Genomic DNA, 21,678 nt, shown 5'->3' with positions numbered 1-21,678 from the left:
GACTGTTTTTGGATCCGGAGGAAGCACAAGAATTTGCAGAACGTTTGCAGGACAGAAGGGGAGATGTAACAAGAACGAAGAATGGCGATAAAATATATATAAAGATGTAAAAACAATGTATATGTAAAGAGGGAAAAGAGAAGGAAGGAAGTAAGGGGGGGAAAAAAGGGAGAACTTTGTTATATGTGTGAAAAAAATGTTTTTTGTGGGGGGAGAGAATAACCGTCACTGCGAAATCAGTTGGCACTTGTGAACAAGATCGCAATCCAAATGGAAAGGGGAGTTGTGGTTGCCCGGCAAGGGATGAGGGGAAACTCTGAGAGGGGGAGAGCATTGGGGTTAAGGTAATATTGGGTGTGGGAATTGTTGGCGTATTTTATGTTTTAAATGTGTTGTCATACATTGAGTTTAAAAAGAGAAAACTGAGAGATGAAAATGGGGAAAAGGGGGATGGTGGTGGTGAGGAAGCAGAAATGAGGTGTAAACAAGATGTAATCTTACATCTTGTTGAACGATATGACTATAAACATTAATGGAATACATACCCAAATTAAAAGGCTATTAAATTTACTGAAAAATAAAAAAAAAGATATAGCATTTTTTCAGGAAACACATCTAACTGAAGTGAAACATAATAAATTAAAGAGAGACTGGGTAGGACGCATCATATAATTCAAAAGCTAGAGGTGTAGCTATATTAATTAATAAAAATGTACCAATCAAAATAGAGGAGGAAATAATAGATCCAGCAGGGAGGTATGTAATGATGAAGTGTCAGATATACTCAGAATTTTGGAATTTACTCAATATATATGCACCTAATGAGGAGGATCAAAAGTTTATGCAGGATATTTTTTTGAAGACTGTAGATACACAAGGAAATATATTGATAGGAGGGGATTTTAACCTTAATTTGGATCCAATGTTGGATAAAACTGGACAAAAGACAAGCAAAAAGAATAAAATAGCCAAATTTATGATTAAATCAATGTGGAAATGAAACCATTATGGAGGAGGCAGCACCCAAGAGAGAAGGAATATTCATATTATTCGAGTAGGCATAAAACATACTCAAGGACTGATATGTTTTTGTTGTCGGCCCATATTCAAGGAAGAGTTAGGAAAACTGAGTATAAAACTAGATTGCTATCTGATCATTCACCCGTTATTAGCAATAGAACTGGAGGACATCCCACCAAGAACATATAGATGGAGGTTAAACTCCATGCTATTTAAAAGGCAGGAATTTAGAGAGTTTATTGAATGCCAAATTAAAACATATTTTGAAATATATACGGAATCAGTGAAAGACAAATTTATATTATGGGACGCAATGAAAGCCTTCATTAGAGGGCAGATAATAAGTTATGTAATGAAGATGAAAAATCGGGAAATAGAGCAAGGGAGATAGTAAGTACAGAAAAGGAACTAGTAAAAAGGGATGATATAACGAAAAAGAGGGAATTGGCAGACAAAAAAAACCCAAAACATTACAAATGTACAAGGTGGAGAAGAACATAATGAAAATAAAGCAAAAGTATTATGAACTGGGAGGAAAAACACAAAAAATATTAGCCTGGCAACTTAAAACAGAACAAGCTAAAAGAACTGTATTGGCATCAAGGACAAAGGACAAACAAATTTCATATAACCCAATAGAGATTAATGACAACTTTAAGGAATTTTATGAATAATTGTACCAAACTGAGAACGAGGGGAAAGATGGTAAAATAGAAGAGTTTTTAGCTAAAATTGAACTGCCAAAATTGCAAGAAGAGGAACAAAACCAACTTGTAAAACCATTTGAAATAGAGGAAGTACAGGATGTATTAAAAAAGCTGGATTACGTGATTACATATAATCATGTAATGATTACATAAAGCTGGATTACATATAATTTATAAAATAAAGTCACATTATTTGAACAAATTTGGGAACCGTACATGGAACATAACAGATAGGGCTTGCCTCGGACCTCCACCCCCTAAAATGATAAGAAGACAAAATGATCTGATCCAATGTGTAAAAAAAGATGGATTCCCAATAGAATTTTATAAAACATTTAAAACGTTATTAATTCCTCCTCTCCTGGAAGTAATGAACCAGGTAGAAGAAACATAAACCTTGCCAGATTCATGTAAGACATCAATAATTACAGTAATACCAAAGACTGGGAAGGATCCATTAACACCAGCATCATATAGACCAAATATCTCTACTTAACTCAGATTATAAGATAATAGCAAAATTATTAGCAAACAGATTGATCGATTGTGTACCAAAAATAGTAAAATAAGATCAAATTGGATTTATTAAGAAAAGACGAACAGCAGATAATGTCTGTAAACATATTGATCTAATTCATGCAGTTCAAGGAAATAAGAAGCCAACAGTGGCTGTTGCTTTAGACGCAGAAAAAGACTTTGATAGAGTAGAGTGGAACTACTTATTTAAAGTATTACAGAAGTTCAATCTACCAGAAAAATATATTAATTGGATTAAAGCATTGTATAATGGACAGTTGGCGAAGGTAACAGTAAATGGATATGTATCGAGCCAATTTAAATTAAGTAGGTCAACTAGACAGGGATGTCCATTATCCCCCTCATTGTTCGGCTTAGCAATAGAACCATTGGCAGAACTGATAAGAACAGAAAATAAAATAAAAGGGATAAAAATGAAGGAGAAGGAGTATAAAATCAGCTTATTTGCAGATGACATCATAGTATTCCTAACAGAACCATGCAATTTGGGCATGTACGAAAGTGAATATGTTTTGGGAAGATCTAAATCCGATATTAAATAAAATCACAAAAATAACACCAAAAAAATCCAGAGATCTTTCTTCTAAGTAACATAAGTAGTAAGGAATTAGGCCTCAAACTGGATGAAGTGCAAAAAAGATTTATTATGATAGCCTTAGCAGTAGCAAAAAAATTGTATAATGTCAACTTGGAAAATGGAAGAGAGCCTGAGAATACAGCAATGGTACATGGAAATGAATAAATGTATTCCATTGGGAAAAAATAACATATAATTTATAAAATAAAGTCACATTATTTGAACAAATTTGGGAACCGTACATGGAACATAACAGAGAGGGTTTGCCTCGGACCTCCACCCCCTAAAATGATAAGAAGACAAAATGATCTGATCCAATGTGTAAAACGAGATGACACAATTTTCGTTTATTTTCATTGTGTGATGACATTGTTTTATGATTATATTGTATTGTATATGTTGAATATTTATTGGTTTTGGAGGGGGGTGGGAAGGGGGGAGGGTGGGTAGGTGGGAGAAAAAAGGGAGAAAATGCCAGTGTGTATATTTAATGAGAAATGTTTGTATATATTTTGGTTGATATGGTTCACAGTGTGAAAAATAAAAATATATATTAAAAAAAAAGACAGTAATGAGGTGATGTCATGTGATTTTGACACTCGAGAAAAGACATTTTTATATTGCACCAAGGAACATCTGAGGTCAAAAATGCAATAGCCTCCAGTCAGAGAAGTAAGTACTCTTTGTGTTATGTACCTCCCATGGTAAAAAGAATACAAAATCAGTGGTAAGGAGGAGCCACTTCAGCTGTCTCTTTAAAATTGGACTGTGTCCATATTTACATGATGACCTCATGTAACCCTTGCTAGGGTCTGTGAAATCATGGTGGAAGAAAACACAAGTTCTGAAATCTCCATGAAGGAGAGGAAATTCATTCGTATGAAGAAACAGTTCTCTGGAAAACAACTCTGCAAGAATTTTGTGCGTTTTGAGAAGTCTGAGGCCTCACACCTACTCCATAATTACTTCTGAGAAACAATTTAAAGCATCTGAGTTTCAAAACAAACTGACTGAACTTTAAAAATTGATTCATTTTACAAATCATGTCTCAACTGTAATGGTTTTAGGACCTTCTACACCTACCCACCTACTCTGTGTGTGTGTGTGTGTGTGTCTGTCTGTCTCTCTCTTGCGCTCATAGTGAGGTTAAGTTTAGAGTTAAGTAGGAAGTGTTATTATTAATAATTATTAATAAAAAATACTGCCTTAGAGATACCATTGTCTTGGTGAATTTCTATTGGTGCTGGCCTTGGACGTAGCAACTTGTCCCAGACTTCAACTTTTTTCTGTGCTACTTCTCCTCAACCCCCTCTCCCCAATTCCTATCATTCAAAAGTTTGTTCTCTTCTTAACCACTTACGATAAAAGTTTTCTCATTTTTCCAGGATAATGAATTGCAGTAATTCTCCACCCTCTGTGAGCAGGAGTAGGCCACTTAGTACCCCATGCTTTTTCTGCCACTCAGTGAGGTGATAGCTGATCATCGACCACAACATTTTCCTTCAGTATCCCAAATACCTTAAATATTCAGAAACCCACTGTTCTCTTTGGATGCAATTCATGATGCAGCCAAAGTAGTTCCTTGGTTGAAAAATGCTTGCAATATTCAAAAGTAGTTCTAAGAAGGATTCTTGGGTTGTTTGTATATTGGCTGAACTGTTAATGTAGTGTTTAGCACAGCTGTATTGCAGCACTGGCAATTCAAGTTCAAATCAGTGCTGTCTGTAAGGAGTTCGTACGTTCTACATGGGTTTCCTCCAGGTGCTCTGGTTTCTTCCCATGTTCCAAAACATGGGGCTGTAGGTTAATTGGGATATTTGGGCAGCACTGGCTCATAGACTGGAAGGGCTTGTTACTGCGCTGTTGGTCTTTTTAAAAAATCTGATTTCATGTTACAAAAAAAGATAACATTTGCAGGATTCAATGATGTAATAGTTTTAAGTTTGTTTGTCACAAAATACCAAATCGAGCGAGAAGCTTCTTCTTGTAATGGGTTGTCTCTGATGTTCCTACAACTGAGTAAAAGCACAATTTGGAGTATAGAATAACAATGAAATGGAAGATCAGTTAGCACCAAGCAATGACTGCACTGATCTGCAAGCAAACCAGGTCACAGTGGTGTAGGCTCGCACTTGCTGATGTCAGTCACAAAGGACCTGGTCCAGTAAAATCAGTTGGTTTGTTCAGCTCACTCACAGCTTCTGTGTGGATTTTCTTTCGTTCACTGCACAGCATTCTGACCACAACAGCACTGTTTATGGGGTTCATTCAGGACTCCGATGGCTGCAGGGAGAAAGTTGTCTAAGCTTGTTGGTGTAGGCTTTCACTCTCCCATGCCTTCTTCCTGCTGGGAAGAAGGTAATAAATGCTGCTTTAGAAATTAGTATTTCAAAAAATAGTTTTACTGATCCTGGTCAAATTGTTTTTACAGCATTGGAACCAAGCATCTCCCTGTGTAAATTGTAGTCACATTGCTGTTTGTATAACTGCATGTGATGAAGTGTTTTGAAGGGCTTGTGTTCAAGCATATCAGCTCCTATCTGAGCAATGAGATGGATATGTTCCAGTTTACCTATTGTTGCAACAGGACTATGGCAGATACCATCTCACTGGCTCTATGCAAAGCCCTGGAACATCTGGACAGTTGAGATGCATTCATAAAGATGCTGTTTATCGACTACATTTTGGCATTTAACACCATCATCTCATCAAAATTGATCAGCAAACTAACTCCAAGACCTGGGGTTGAACACTCCACTGTGTAATTGGATCAAGGATTTTCTCACCTCCAGACCACAATCAGTGAAGATTGGTAAGAACATCTCCTCCACAATCCCCATCAGTACCAGAGCACCACAAGGCTGTGTTCTTAAACCCCTGCTCTACTCACTTTACATTTACGACTGTGTGGCTCGGTACAACAATAACATCATCTACAAATTTGCTGACAGTACCAGGATAGTGGGTTGTATAAAGAAAGGTGATGAATCAGCATATAGAAGGGAGATTGAAAATTTGGCTAAAAACAGCAACCTTGCACTCAATGTCACCAAAATTAAGGAGCTGATTGTTGACTTCAGGAGGTATACAATTCAGTGATCATTAGGGGAAAGGGTGAGCAAATTTAAGTTCTTGGGAGTTATCATCTTGGAAGGACCTAACACACCAATGGCATCGTGTCGAAAGCACATCAGTGCCTCAACTTCCTCTGGATTTGCAGAGGTTTGATATGACATCGTAAACCCTGGCAAATTTCTATGGAGGTGTGGTGGAAAGTGTGCTGACTGGCGGCATCACAGTCTGGTATGGGGACACCGATACCCCTGAGTGTAAATACCTCCAAAAAGTTGTGGACACAGCCCAGGACATAACAGGCATAACCCTCCTCCACAATTGAGAACATCGACAGGGAACACTGCTGTTAGAGAGCAGCAACAATCATCAAGGATCCACCCAGCACATGCTCTGTTCTCGCTACTGCCATCAGGAAAGAGATGTAGGTGCCACAAGACTCGCACCATCAGGTTCAGGAACAGTTGCTACCCCTCCACCATCAGACTTCTCAACAACAAACTCTATCAGAAGCCCTTTTCACACTTGCAAGTGATCTCAGGAATTAACGCCAATTGGCCTTTAAAGTGCCAAGTGTGAAAGGAAAATCAGCTCAACACTGGTGTCAGATGTCGTTATCTCATGCTGGGGATTGACGACCTTGACCCCTAGTACAATCCCTTGCCATCTGCAGACACCAGCATTGTAATCAGACAAGTGTGAAATAGGTAATTGCATTGTGGGATTGAAATGATACAAGAACATGAAGGAAGAAAAGATTAAAATGAAGGTATAAGCTTTGCCGTGGGAAAGTCGTGGGGGGTGCGGGGGGAGAGGAGAAAATAAAAAGCAATTACAGACAATTTTTTAAACATTGTGGGCAAGTTGATAGCGCTACAGCACACAATTTATAAAGACGGGGGGGGGGGGGGGGGAAATAATGGCATACCTCACTTCCCAGAATGCCATGCAGCAGAAAAACGCCTCCATAAATGCTCTTACTGCAGCCGGTCATATAACCCTTTCTCTGCCACATGGAATTCTGGGAGTGCAGGCCCCGCCATCGCTTTTTTCCCCCACGGTATTTATAAATTGTACACGATAGTGCTACCAACTTTCCTACACTTGATAAATTGTGCGCTATAGCGCTACAAACTGTCCCACGCTGTTTAAAAATTGACCGCTATTGCAATTTATTGCTAGACTTTTCCATGGTTCCTTATAAAGGTTTGTATAGGTCGGCACAACAACAGGAGATGAGGGCTCATACTGCTCTGTACATAAAGCTTGTCTTTGGCTTGGCTTCGCGGACGAAGATTTATGGAGGGGGTAAAATGTCCACGTCAGCTGCAGGCTCGTTTGTGGCTGACAAGTCCGATGCGGGACAGGCAGACACGGTTGCAGCGATTGCAGGGGAAAATTGGTTGGTTGGGGTTGGGTGTTGGGTTTTTCCTCCTTTGCCTTTTGTCAGTGAGGTGGGCTCTGCGGTCTTCTTCAAAGGAGGTTGCTGCCCGCCAAACTGTGAGGCGCCAAGATACACGGTTTGAGGCGTTATCAGCCCACTGGCGGTGGTCATTGTGGCAGGCACCAAGAGATTTCTTTAGGCAGTCCTTGTACCTTTTCTTTGGTGCACCTCTGTCACGGTGGCCAGTGGAGAGCTCGCCATATAACACGATCTTCGGAAGGCGATGGTCCTCCATTCTGGAGACGTGACCCACCCAGCGCAGCTGGATCTTCAGCAGTGTGGACTCGATGCTGTCGACCTCTGCCATCTCGAGTACTTCGACGTTAGGGATGAAAGCGCTCCAATGGATGTTGAGGATGGAGCGGAGACAACGCTGGTGGAAGCGTTCTAGGAGCCGTAGGTGGTGCCGGTAGAGGACCCATGATTCGGAGCCGAACAGGAGTGTGGGTATGACAACGGCTCTGTATACGCTTATCTTTGTGAGGTTTTTCAGTTGGTTGTTTTTCCAGACTCTTTTGTGTAGTCTTCCAAAGGCGCTATTTGCCTTGGCGAGTCTGTTGTCTATCTCATTGTCGATCCTTGCATCTGATGAAATGGTGCAGCCGAGATAGGTAAACTGGTTGACCGTTTTGAGTTTTGTGTGCCCGATGGAGATGTGGGGGTGCTGGTAGTCATGGTGGGGAGCTGGCTGATGGAGGACCTCAGTTTTCTTCAGGCTGACTTCCAGGCCAAACATTTTGGCAGTTTCCGCAAAGCAGGACGTCAAGCGCTGAAGAGCTGGCTCTGAATGGGCAACTAAAGCGGCATCGTCTGCAAAGAGTAGTTCACGGACAAGTTTCTCTTGTGTCTTGGTGTGAGCTTGCAGGCGCCTCAGATTGAAGAGACTGCCATCCGTGCGGTACCGGATGTAAACAGCGTCTTCATTGTTGGGGTCTTTCATGGCTTGGTTCAGCATCATGCTGAAGAAGATTGAAAAGAGGGTTGGTGCGAGAACACAGCCTTGCTTCACACCATTGTTAATGGTGTCGGCTTCATGGTCAAGAGCTTCATTGCCTCCAAACTCGAAAACCTTCCGACAGGCCTCTCGGACCGAATCATGTCCATGCGACTCCCCCTTCAAAACAAGCGTTGCATCACCCTCATCAGTGTCTATGCTCCAACCCTCCAGGCGGAACCAGCAGAAAAGGACAAGTTCTACACCGACCTGCGCAACCTCATCCAACGCACCCCTACAGCCGACAAGGTTGTCATCCTGGGCGACTTCAACGCTCGTGTCGGCAAAGACTCAGAAACCTGGCCAGGAATCCTGGGCAAGCATGGCGTCGGCAAGTGCAACGACAATGGGCGCCTCCTGTTGGAGCTCTGCGCAGAACAGCGGCTCGTCATTACAAACACCCTTTTTCAGCAGACATAAAGCTTAATTATGTTATAATTAGGCATGGTTAATTTTGTTCTAATATAAGACCACAATACATTGATCAGGATTTAGGGCAGGTCCAACATCACTTAATGTGTCATGACGTCACCAGTAGAAGATAGGACAGTCTACCTTAGAAGTGTGAAAGCATTCAATGTCCCAGTTTGGAGTGGTCAAGTGTGAAAAGTCAAACCCCCATTCCTATCCCAGGACACTGAATGGCCAAATTAGTGGGATGCAAATGTGAAAAGGGCGACTGACTCATTTAAGGTCTCATACTTTTGCACTTGCTTGATTTTTTAAAAAATCTCTGAATTACACAGTCAGTTTGTGTACTGTAGTGGTTTAACTGAGGCTTAATCGAAGTGGATTGGGAGCTTCCGAGTGACATCACAATGTGATGATGTCATTTGGAGCGTGCGGGGCTTTAAAAAGCTGTGTGAGACTGTTTGAGTAAATGACTTGGACTGAATTTCAACTTGACCATGTCTGATCACTTTCTTGTTCATTTTGCACTATGACATAGTTTGCTACATTGGTGACCCCAACAACCAGCCCAACTCGATTTTGGACCCATCATGGACAATCAAACTGCCTGTCTTTTGGACCACTCAATCTGAAATTTGGTTTGGGCAGGCTGAGGCGCAGTTCCACATTCGCAAGATAGAAGTGGACGCCACTAAGTACCATCATGTAGTAAGCACCCTTGACCAGGACGTGGCCAGTCGAGTAGTGGATTTCCTTCAGGACCCACTAGCTCTCGTAAAGTACAAGGAGCTAAAAGCCCAACTTCTCTGGATTTATGGTCTCTCACGACGACCATGAGCTGCACAGCTCCTCCATATTGATGGCCTGGGGACTGCGCCCCTTTGGCACTGGCAGATGATCGTAGGCCTTGCTCTTTGAACAGTTGTTTTTAGAGCACGTTCCAGAAGACATCCGCCTCATGTTGGCTGTTGAGGACTTTGATAATCCTCGAACAGTGGCTGCCCATGCAGACATTCTGTGGCACACGAAACAGCAAGGCCCACAGAAATGAGTGCTGCATCACACCCAAAGGCCCAGGCTCCACGAGTACCGGTGACGAGGACGCACATTCCCCCAGACAAGCATGACTCTGTGACAACCACCTGGTGTTTTTTACCATCAATGCTGGGGTTCTGGTGCTCGCTGCTGCCGACCCCTTGCACTTTTCCGGGAAAATGCCATGGCCAGTCATTGCTAATGGCTACAGCAGCTGACCACCGTGAAAGCCTACAGTATATCTGGGACAAAGTCTCCCAGCGCAAATTTCTAGTCAATATGAGTGCGGAGGTTAGTGTCCTTCTTCCTTTGGGCTTTGACACCTGTACCAGGATTGCGGGTCTGACGCTCACTCCGATGAATAATAGCTTGATTCGTATGTATGGCACATGGACTATACCCCTGAAATTTGGCAATAAGTTCACATGGAAGTTCATTCTTGCTGCTCTGTCCAGTCTGTTGCACCTGACTTCCTCAGAGCCCACTCACTGATGGTGGACTTAAATGGGCGCCAGTTGATAAATACCACAACGTTCCAGACTTCCCACCTTGGAAAAGCCAAACTACCATCCAGCACCTAGATGCCTTGGAGTACTCGAACAATTCACCAAACTTCTTGCGGCGTTTCCAGACATTGTCATTCCCTGGTTCTCCACTGCCACACCCAAACGTGGTGTCGCACACCACATCATCACCCAAAGACCTCCTCGACACGCCCAAGGCCAACGCCTGCTGCCGACAAGTTGCGGCTTGCAAAACAAGAGTTCCACTAAATGGAGGAACTGGAATCATACACAAGTTGAATAGTCAGTGGGCCTCCCCAATGTTAACAACAGGAAGCTGGAGACCTTGCGAGGATTACATACATCTCAGCGACATGACCACTGCAGACCACTTCCCTGTGCCCCATATACAGGGCTTTATAACTAATCTTCATGGGGCCAGGATATTTTCTAAAATTGACTTGGTGTGTGAGTACTACCAAATACCTGTAAACCTGGAGGATGTGCTCAAAACCACCATCATAACAGCATTTGGCCTCTTTGAATTTTTGAGAATCCCTTTTGGGCTCTAAAATGCTGAACAAACATTCCAGCGACTGATTGACGCGGTGGGACGTGGCATGGACTTGTTGCCAGCCACTCCCATAAAGAGCACCTGCAACATCTCCATTTACTTTGCCACCGCCTTCAGGAGTTCGAGCTAACTGTGTAAATTCAGGCAGTCCTCTGTCGAGTTCTTGAGATATCAGATCAGCAGCTGGGGTGTCGTTCTATTACCTGGCAAGGTAGAAGCCATCCTCAAATTCACAAAGCCCGATACCGTCAAAGGACTCCAGGAATTTGTGGGGATGGTCAATTTCTATTGCTGCTTTCTACCCTTTGCAGCTCATTTGCCAAAGAACAGAGGGGATGGCAATAGCATTCCAGCAGCCTAAATACACCCTAGCGAAGGCAACATTGCTGGTCCATTCACAAATGGATGCGCCAACCACCTTGACGATGGGCTCATCCGACGCAGCAGTAGACGAGGACTTGGACAATGGAAGTCTCTAGCATTTTTTAGAAGGCACCTCTGCCGTCCGGAAACGAAATACAGCACATTCGATAGGGAACTGCTGGCGCTGTACCTAGCAGTCAGACACATCTGGTATTTTTTTTTGGAAGGCAGGGACTTTGTGGTTTTTACTGACCACATACTGCTAATGTTTGCCTTCGCGAAAGCATCAGATCCCTGGTCAGCCTGCTAGCAACGCCACCAATCGTATGCATCTGAGTTTTCAACCAGAAGTAAACATATTTCCGGTAAGAGTAATATTGTGGCTGATGCCCTGACCCGCTCCTTCATTAAAGCAGTACATGCCCCCTCTCTCTGGGTGGAGACGACATGGCGCTCACCAAAGCTCGGCGCCAGGATGATGAACTCCAAGCTTATAGAACTGTTGTCATGAGCGTGCAACTTGAGAATGTAGCCTTTGGGCCGCAAGGTACCACTCTCCTGTGCAACATTTCCACAGGTCAGCCGTCCCATATTATCCCTGCTGCATGAAGGCAATGCATTTAAAATGCGATTCATAGACTGACCCACCCCTCCATTCGAGCACGGTCCACTTGTTAGCCGAGAAATTTGTATGGCATGGACTCAAAAAGCAGGTCATGTTCTGGGCAAAGGCGGGCAAGAATTGCCAATCTGCAAAAGTGCAAAGGCACGTGAAGGTGCCACTTCAGCCTTCCCAGCCACCGCAGTGCAGATTCGACCACGTGCACGTCGATATTGTCGGCCTGCTTCCGGTGTCACGAGGGTTTAGGTACTTGTTAACAGTCATCAACAGATTAATTAGGTGGCCGGAGGTAGTTCCTATGATGGAGTCATTGACCAATTCATGTGCCAGAGCCTCATATTTCTGCCTGGGTATCTCTATTCAACCTACCCACACATGTCACCTCTGACAGAGGATCACAGGTTACCTCCGCACTGTGGGACATTTTATCGCAAGCACAGACAGCCTACCACCCGCAGTCAAATAGCCTTGTGGAGCAGTTCCATAGGCACGTGAAGGCTACCCTGATGGCCGACCTCCAGGGACCTGATTGGGCAGACGAGCTGCCCTGGATCCTCTTGGAAATAAGAACTGCTGCCAAGGAGGATCTGAACTCCTCATCAGCAGTGTTGGTTTATGGAGCCCCGCTCATTGTACCTGGAGAGTTCATGCCCGCAGCACGTGGACAGGAGGTGCCACCGACTGAAGGAGTGACTTGGAAAATTGGCCCCAGTTCCCACATCAAGGCATGGAACAACGACACCTTTCATCCCAAAGGAACTCTGGGACTGTGTTTGTGGTAAAGGTGAACATGGGCCACCCTATAGAGGCCATATGAGGGCCCTTTCAGAGTGCCTTGAAACAATTGTACAATTTGTGCACTGGACATTGGGGGGCATCCAGAGACATTTATGACTGGCCGACTAAAGCCCACTTATCTCTACCTTGATCGGCCCTTGCCACAACCCCCGATGTGAACACATGGATGACTGCCCAAGAGCAGTGGACAGTAATAGCACCAGAGGCTTAGCCTCCTATAGCCGGTTCTGGTGCGGGGGTGGTCCACATAGTGGGTCACCGAAGGCATAATCGAACTGGCTCAGGAGGTTCGAAATGACGTCACAATGTGATGACATAATTTCAAACCCATGGGGTTTTAAAAGCTGCATGTGACTGCTTGAGTAAACTACTTTTACTGAACTTCGACTCAACTAATATCATTTTCTTGTTCTTCATTTTGCACTGCAACACAGTTGCTACAGTACATTCATCATCTGTTTACAGTTCTTTGTTTACATGTACTGTATACACTGCTACCAATAAGTGGTAATTCTGCCTCGCCCGCAGGAAAAAAAAGAATCTCCGGGTTGTATATGACGTCATATATGTACACTGACAAGAAATCTGCTTTCTGCTGTTACCTACATCTAAACTTCGAGCTCTTTGCTTTTATGACTTGTAAAAATGCAAAGTATAGTGTTGGGGTGCAGGGGCAGGGTAAGTTGGGGTGCAGGGGAGCGGGCAGGGTAGGTTGGAGTGCACGGTGGCATGTTCCAAAGAGAGAGAGCAGAGTAGAGAGAAAACCACAGTTAAGACGGTGTTAGGGCATCGATCTTTTACCAACAAAATGTCAATTTAAGACGGTACACAAAAGGGCTGGAGAAACTCAGTACAGAACTGACATTCCTGTTGAAGAGCTCAGATCCGAAGCGTTGACTGCCTTTTTACTTCCTGTGGATGCTGTGTGACCCACTGAGTGTCTCCAGCACCATTGTATACTTCATTAAACCCCAGCATCTGCTGTATCTTTTGTTTACAGTTTATTTAAGAATCTGCCCTTGAATCCTAAGGTTGTGTTTTCAAGCTCATGTACCTTCCGCCTGCCAGAAAGGGAGAGAAAAGAGTGTGAATGGGGTGGGATGGCTTTTAATCTACTGGCAGTGGGAGGTAGAGACGGAGTCAGTGGAAGGGAGGTTGGTTTGCGTGATGGCCTGAGCTGTGCTCACAACTCTGTAGCTTGTAGTTTTGAGCAGAGCAGTTCCCATACCAAGCTGTGATGCATCTGGACTTTCTGTGAAACACCTATAAAAGTTGGAAAGATACCTCCAGAACATGCTGAATATCCGCTGGTATATGAGAAAGTGGAATGGTTGATATGGTTGGACCAGGACAGGTTGCTGTCATTCCTGCTCCTAAGAGCTTGAAGCTCTCCACCGTCTCCAGCTCAGTATTGCTGAAATACAAGGGTGTGCTCCCTCTTTGTTTCCTGAATTCAATGATAATTTCCTTCAATTCGCTGACATTGGGAGGGACATTGTTGTCCTGATACCAGGCCACCAGATCCTCTACTTCCCTATGCTCCCTCATCGTTGTTTGCGGTCTGGCCTACAGTGGTGGTGTCATCTGCAAATTTGTAGGTGGAGTTAGAGCAGTTCTTAGCTATAGAGTCGTGAATGTATGAGGAGCAGAGCAGCCATTCTCAACGGGGGCCACAGCACATTTAATTATTTTTTATGGAGACGGTAGGAGAGAAGTATGGAAGAATCCAACTAAACTTGACTGCTTCACAAGGAAGGGAGGCTACAAATTTTGAGCGAAGTCCTAAGAGGGCCATAGCCCCCCAAAAAGTTGAGAGCATTAGGGCTGAGCACACAGAAAAAACAGAGCATTGATGTTGAGGATTATTGGGGCCACAAACAGCGAGGATCGATGATGTCATCAATCCTCACTGTGGCCTGCAAATCAGGAAGTTGAGGATCCAGTTGTAATGGAGGTTGTTGGTAGCTAGGTCTCTAGGTTTGGGATTAGTGTATTTGGGGTTGAAGGTGAAGATGGGGCTTAGATAGGATCCTGATAATTTCCAAGAAGATGAGAAGAGTTGATCCTGCTATCTTCATCAGGTCTCCCAATAAATACTAAAAAGTGAGTTATATTCACTGTTGATTGGGAAATCCTTGTGTATGTGTAATGGTGCCAAGTTTCAAAGGCTTCCATAACTGCAGAACAGTGGGATGTCCAAGACCATGAAGGGCGCTATGGAAATGCATGACATTCTCGATGACAAAGTAAAATGGAAACAGTAAGGGCTGGGCCAGAATGTGCACTGACATTTATTGCAGTTCTGTCAGAACTTGATTAACAGGTTGGATGACATTTACATTGGATGAGATGGCATGGATTTAAAAGAGAGTTTGAATTCGCCTTCCCTGAATGTGAACTAATGCAATAATGGTATTGAATCAGTTACGAGATTACAATTCAAATGTGGAAGCAGAAAGAAATGAACAAGAATAACTGACCCTCTCGCTGAATTCATGTTAAAAATGGTCAGGTTTTACCTGTCCCTTTCCACAATCACCCATCTACCTGAAATTGGTTCTTGCTTTGAGCTATTTTACTCCAGACATTTCCTCCACTTCAAAGGTATGGCCATGGGAGCCAGCAGGAGACCTTTTGCCATCTCCTCACTGTCCTATGCAAGGACTCTCCTACCTCTCCACTCCGTACACTGAGGACTGTATCAATGCTGCTTCCTATTCTCAAGTGGAACCTGTCACTTTTCTCCACCTGCTTTTTGCCTCTCCTTCCCCTTTTCCACCAACCTGCATTTCTCTCCCATCGAAATGGATCCAACCACCAGAGGTAATATTTACCCTTCAATTCCTTATCATTATCCAAATAGTCCATTAAGGTGAAGCTGTAAACGAAAGCACTTCTTCTAATCTGGTACATTCCATTCAGTTCTCCCGATGCAACACCTTTACATTACAGCTTCATAAACATTGGATAGGCTGCACTTCCAATCCTAGGAAGGTTGTGGGATTTGCAGAAAGTCGAGAAGAGATTGGCCAGGATGCCGTCTGGATTGGAGGCTTTGAATCATCAGGTCAGGAGAGGTTGGGCAAACTTGGGGATGTTGGAGGCTGAGGAGAAACCTGAAAGTTTACAAACTCGACAGTCAGAATCATATTTTCCAGGATAAAAGTGTTAAACAGTGGAGGACATGTATTAAAGATGGTGGCGGGGAGGGCAAAGTTTATAGGAGCTTTTCAGAGCAAATCTTTTATAGACAGCGTTGGGTGCCTTGAATTGGCTGCCAAGAGTACTGGTATGATCCAAATAGACTGGATGAATCAAACTGGTAAGGGTACTGATGAGGATGATTTCTTAGAAGGTATATGGGATAATTTTCTAACCCAGTATGTTGAAGAACCAATGAGGGAACAGGCCATTCAAGACTGAGTTCTGAGTAATGAGGAAGGGTGAGTTAACCATCTTGTTGTGCAAAGCCCTTTGGGCAAGAGTGACCACAATATGGTGGAATTTTACATTAGGATGGAAAGAGACTGAGTTAATTCTGTAACTCAGGTTCTGAACTTAAAGAAGGGTGACTTTGAGGGTATGAGACGCGAATTGATTAAGTTAGATTGGCAAATGTTACTTAAAGGATTAACTGTAGAAAGGTAATGGCAAGCATTTAAGGATCACCTAGATGAAATACAGTGTTTGTTCATCCTGGTTTGGAAAAAGAATAACTCAAGGAGGGTAGTACATCCTTGGATAACAAGGGAAATCAGGGAGAGTATCAAGTGTAAAGAGGAAGCATATAGACTAGCCAGGAAAGACAGAATACCAGAGGACTGGGAGAAATTCAGAGTTCTACAGAGGAAGACAAAGGGATTAATCAGGAAAGGCAAAAGAGATTATGAGAGAAAATTGGCAGGGAACATAAAAAATGACTACAAAGGTTTTTATAGATATATAAAGCGAAAGAGAATAGTAAAGACAAATGTGGGTCCCTTGCAGTCAGAAACGGGTGAATTGGTCATGGGGAACAAGGACATGGCAGACCAATTAAATAACTACTTTAGTTCGGTCTTCACTCGTGAAAATATGAATAATCTTCAGGAAATAATAGGGGACCATGGGGCTAATGTGACGGAAGGATTGGGGAAAATAAGTGTAAGTTATGAAGTTGTGTTAGATAAATTGAAGGGATTAAAGGCAGACAAGTCCCCAGGGCCAGATGGTCAGCATCCCAGAGTGCTAAAGGAAGTAGCCCATGAAGTAGTGGATGCATTGTTGATAATTTTTCAAAACTCTTTAGGTTCTGGAGTAGTTCCTGAGGACTGGAGGGTGGCTAATGTAAGTCTGCTTTTTAAAGGGGGAGGGAAAGACAAATCAGGGAATTATAGACCAGTTAGCTTGACAAGGGTAGTGGGGAAAATATTAGAGTCAGTTATTAAAGATGTGATTGCGGCACATCTGGAAAGTGGTGAATTCATTGGTCAGAGCAGCATGGTTTTATGAAGGGAAAATCGTGTCTGACTAATCTTATTGAATTTTTTGAGGATGTAACTAGTAGAGTGGATAGGGGAGAACCAGTAGATGTGGTTTACCTGGATTTTCAGAAGGCTTTTGATAAGGTCCCACACAGGAGATTACTATACAAACTTAAGGCACACAGTATAGGGGATATGGTATTGAGGTGGATAGAGAATTGGTTGACAGATAGGAAGCAAAGAGTAGGAATAAACGGGTACTTTTCGGAATGGCAGTCAGTTACTAGTGGAGTACCACAAGGCTCAGTGCTAGGACCCCAGTTATTTACGATATATATTAATGATTTAGATGAGGAAATAGAAAACAGTATTTCCAAGTTTGCAGATGACACGAAGCTGGGTGGCGTTGTAAGCTGTGTAGAGGCTGTTAAGAGTGTGCAGGGTGACTTGGACAGGTTGGGTCAGTGGGCAAATGCATGGCAGATGCAATAGAATGTGGATAAGTGTGTGGTTATCCACTTTGGAGGAAAGAATGGGAGGACTGAGTACTATCTTAATGGTATCCAATTAGGTAAAGGGGAGAGGCAAAGAGACCTGGGTGTCGTTTTGCATCAGTCATTAAAAGTGGGCAGGCAGGTGCAGCAAGCAGTAAAAAAGGCGAATGGTATGTTGGGATTCATATCAAGAGGATTCGAGTTCAGGAGCTGAGAGGTATTGATGCAGTTGTACTCCAGGTGAGACCTCACCTGGAGTATTGTGTTCAGTTTTGGTCTCCTTATCTGAGGAAGGGCATCACTGCCATGGAGAGAGTACAGAAAAGGTTGACCAGATTGATACCAGGGATGGCGGGACTTGCATATGAAGAAAGGCTAGAACGACTGGGCTCGTACTCGCTGGAATTTAGACGATGAAGAGGAGATTTAATAGAAACGTTCAAAATTCTTAAGGGAATTGGCAGGCTAGATGCAGGAAGATTGTTCCCAATGTTGAGCAAGTCTAGAACCAGGGGTCACAGTTAAAGGATAATGGGGACGTCCTTTAGGACTGAGATGAGGAAGAATTTTTTTCACTCAGAGGGTGGTGAATTTATGGAATTCTCTGCCATAGGAAGAGATTGAGGGCGGTTCCATAGCTATATTTAAGAGAGAGTTAGATTTAGTACTTGTGACTAGGGGGATCAGGGGGTATGGAGAGAGAGCTGGAACAGGGTACGGAGTGGATGATCAGCCATGATCAAAATGAATGGTGGTGTAGGCTTGAAGGACCAAATGGCCGACTCCTCTCCCTAGTTTCTATGTTTCTATATAAGGGTTTGTCAGATGGGCACATGAACATGCAGGGGAAGCAGCAGAATTTTGGTTGACTTTGGCATAATGTTAGGTGCAGATGTTGCAGGTTGAAGGGGCTGCACTGTTCTGTCATTTCCAAGCTACCCCTCTGATTCAGTGAAAGCAAGTGGGGTGAAATTCTCATCATGTGGCACCTCCACATTGCAGCTGTATGACTTGAGGAGGCCAAGTCATTGGGTGTATTGAAGGCAGAGATTGATAGGTTCTTGATTAGCCAGGGCATCAAAGGTTCTGGGGAGAAGGCTGAGCAGTTGTATTGAGAAGAGTATCACGTTCGTTGGGTTCACAGAGAAGGCTGGACATAAGTGTTACAATCACACATAACTTTTATTAACAGCCGGAAAACAAACAAGAGAATGTTAAACAGTTACTAATTCGCTTAAGCAACATTCACCTCTGCCATCAGTTAAACTCTGACAACAGTAAACCTGTATTCAGTCCTGCTCACACACTACGAACAGGGACTCTTACACGCAATTCCAGTTCCCTGATCGACAGGGGTGTGGCTCCACTGCAAGTATTGATCTATCCCAATACTATTGGCTCAGCTTCATTGTAGTGAACACCTTATCTGTGACCCTTCCAGCAACATCCACTGTAGCAACCTGGCATGGGGTGCTGTCCAGGGCTTGGACCAAGAGGCAGACAGAAAGAATGTACTATACACAGTACTACTCTGTGCTTCTCGCCAATAATGACCCTAGTTGATTTAAATTAGCCAATAGTGACGTGTACACTAATTAGTGGCCGGAATCCAATCTTGACCGACAGGTGATGCAACTTCTGAACAAGTTTCAGACATGGAGGACACATGACCACCTGCAATACACATGTTCCAGACAGGCAGGGAGGCCACATTTCCTCCACACACAACAGGGGCTGAGTGGGAAAATGGCTCAGCTCAAAATTGTGACAGGGCAGACTCAATGAGCTGAATTGTCTATGGTCGTATGTAAAATAAAAGTTGTTCAGAGAGAATGGTGGTGGAGTGGGGCTGACTGGGCTCCTTGCCAACCATCTTAGCAAGGGGTGAGCCCATCAAAGGATTAGATGTTCATGGTGATGATGCGCAGGTTTGGGATAAGGAGCCACATCGAGCCCCTTAGCTGCCTGAGAATAAAAAGAGATCTGTTACTGAAGCCGCTGTCAGGTGTATCCTCCGCCAAGAATGCCCCTGCAGAAGCGAATACAGCCCTGTAGAATGATCATTCAGGTGGCAGCCCTGAAAGTGCTGCACTATCCGTCTGAAAGGGACAGCTGCAGGAGAGGCACCTCGGAGCGCACTCTGGCGCCTGTCGCGTGGGACCTCGGGGCAGTGGGGCTGGGGGGGGCTGTCAGACGTGGGGATTTGGGTCGCCGGCTGATTGTCATCAGCCCGCCCCCTAGCAGCCACTTTCAGGCGGCTGCATTCAGGTTCCTTGGGGGACTGCTCAGATGCGGAGATTATACCTCCCGGAGGAGGGTTGATGAGTCTCCTCCGAGCTGCATCAGGGACTTTCAGGTGGCCTCTCAACAGCCACATTCAGGCTTTACATTGGGGTATTCTGGCCACCTGAAAGAGGCTTACGTTAGAGCATGACGTAAATCCTTATCTCTACGTTGGAAGGCCGAACGAAGACTGGGGAATCGTTTCCTTGAGCTCCTTCGCTCTGGTGCATCAGCAAGGACCTCCCAGTGGCCAACCATTTCAATTCCACACCTCATTCCCACACTGATGAAGGGCCTAGGCCTGAAACGTTGATTACCCATCACTTCATCACGATGCTGTGTAACCTGCTGAGTTTCTCCAGTACGTCTGTGTATGGCATTTGACCTCATCATCTGCAGATTTTCTTGTTCAACCTTAAATTCTTATTCTTTTTAAAAAGTGATACAATCATGATTTGCTCATTTCTTTTATCTTTTCTATTTCCAAGGTTTCATTGCATCACTGGATGGCACCACGAAAGAAAACAAACTGCGTTTCATTCAGAATTTCAAATGGACTGACACCTTGCAGGGAAACACAGTGAGGTGGGTCTCCAGTAACTGTCTCCCACTGTTGTGTTGCCTTTGTGACTATCTGTTTGCACATTCAGCAGGTCGATCCCTCTTTCTGTCAACTAATTGTTGACTAGTTGTTGCAAATCCACTTGGAAGAAGGTATTCGTTACAGGAAGGATGTAGAAGCTACTGAGAGAGTACAGAGGAGATTTACCAGGACGTTGCCTGGATTGGAGAACGTGTCTTTTGATGCAAGGTTAACAAAGCTATGGCTTTTTCCTTTAGAGCAAGGAAAGATGAGAGGTGACTTGTAGACATTTACAAGATTTTGAGAGGCATAGATTAAATGAACAGCCAGCCCCTTTTTTCCCCAAGGTGAGAGTAGCAAATGCTAGAGGACATCTGTACAAGGTGAGGGGAGGAAGGTTTAGGGGAGACGTCAGGAGTATGTATTTTACATAGAGAGTTGTGGGCACTTGAAATTCATTGCCGGGGTGGTGGTGGTGGTGGTGGAGTCCGGTACATAGGGACTTTTAAAAGACCCCTAGGCAGATGGGTGAAGTAAAATAAAGGATTACAAGTGTAAGGTAGGAAAGGTTTAATTTGTGGAGTGGGTTTCTATTGGTTGGTACATTGAGGGCCAAAGGACTTGCACTGTGCTTTTACGTTCCACGTAGTAATGATGAGTCCATGCAGTGGTTTGGCTCCGTGGGTGCTATTTAACCTTTTGGACTCCAACCATTTTTATAATATATACTCCAGACTGGATCCATGGGTAAACTACGGTATGGGCCAGCTGGTGGTTGGGTATAAAAACAGTGCTGGAAAACCAGAATACAGAGCACATGTGTTCATAGTCCCAGAAAACCGAGACAAAGGGTTAACTTAATGATGGGTTATTGACGCAATTCTTGACATTGGTTGTGCCACAAGCTGTTCAATGGTTGAGTGCTCTTCATACATAAGAGAACCCAAAGTAGTTCACAACCAATTAAATAGCTTTGAAGAAAGAAGGAAAAAACAGCAGTCTTATTTTCAGCAAAAATATCCCACGTGGTGATGTAAATAAGATGATGATCTGAAATAAAAAGAATTGGTGGAGATACTGGGCAGGCCAGGCAGCATCCATGGGGAGAGAAGCAGATAACCTCCACAGATTTGAAGGACCTCTATCTGAAAAGTGAGCCCTGATTCTTTTCCCTCATGTGCTGCCCTGTCATGCTGAT

At 43.8% G+C, this 21,678-nt stretch overlaps 1 protein-coding gene and 1 long non-coding RNA gene across 3 annotated transcripts in view; one reads left to right on the top strand and one right to left on the bottom strand.

The window, feature by feature from the left end:
- brox (BRO1 domain and CAAX motif containing) overlaps nt 1–21,678 on the top strand; it is a 74,988-nt gene that overhangs the window by 33,179 nt on the left and 20,131 nt on the right. For both annotated transcript variants that reach the window (XM_069887874.1, XM_069887873.1), the window contains exon 3: nt 20,386–20,482. In XM_069887874.1, the coding sequence (XP_069743975.1) occupies nt 20,386–20,482 (97 nt within the window). The remainder of the gene's footprint in view (nt 1–20,385; nt 20,483–21,678) is intronic.
- Nucleotides 4,752–12,927, bottom strand: LOC138737205 (uncharacterized). Its single transcript, XR_011340834.1, has 2 exons — nt 12,783–12,927; nt 4,752–5,188 (listed from the first exon to the last, which is right to left on the bottom strand). It is a non-coding gene; the product is annotated as an uncharacterized lncRNA (long non-coding RNA).

The sequence above is a fragment of the Narcine bancroftii genome, chromosome 6 (assembly GCF_036971445.1).
Source record: "Narcine bancroftii isolate sNarBan1 chromosome 6, sNarBan1.hap1, whole genome shotgun sequence".
NCBI classification, from domain to species: Eukaryota; Metazoa; Chordata; class Chondrichthyes; order Torpediniformes; family Narcinidae; genus Narcine; species Narcine bancroftii.
The sequence above is the reverse complement of the archived record's forward strand: the minus strand, read 5'-3'. Positions and strand labels throughout refer to the sequence as shown.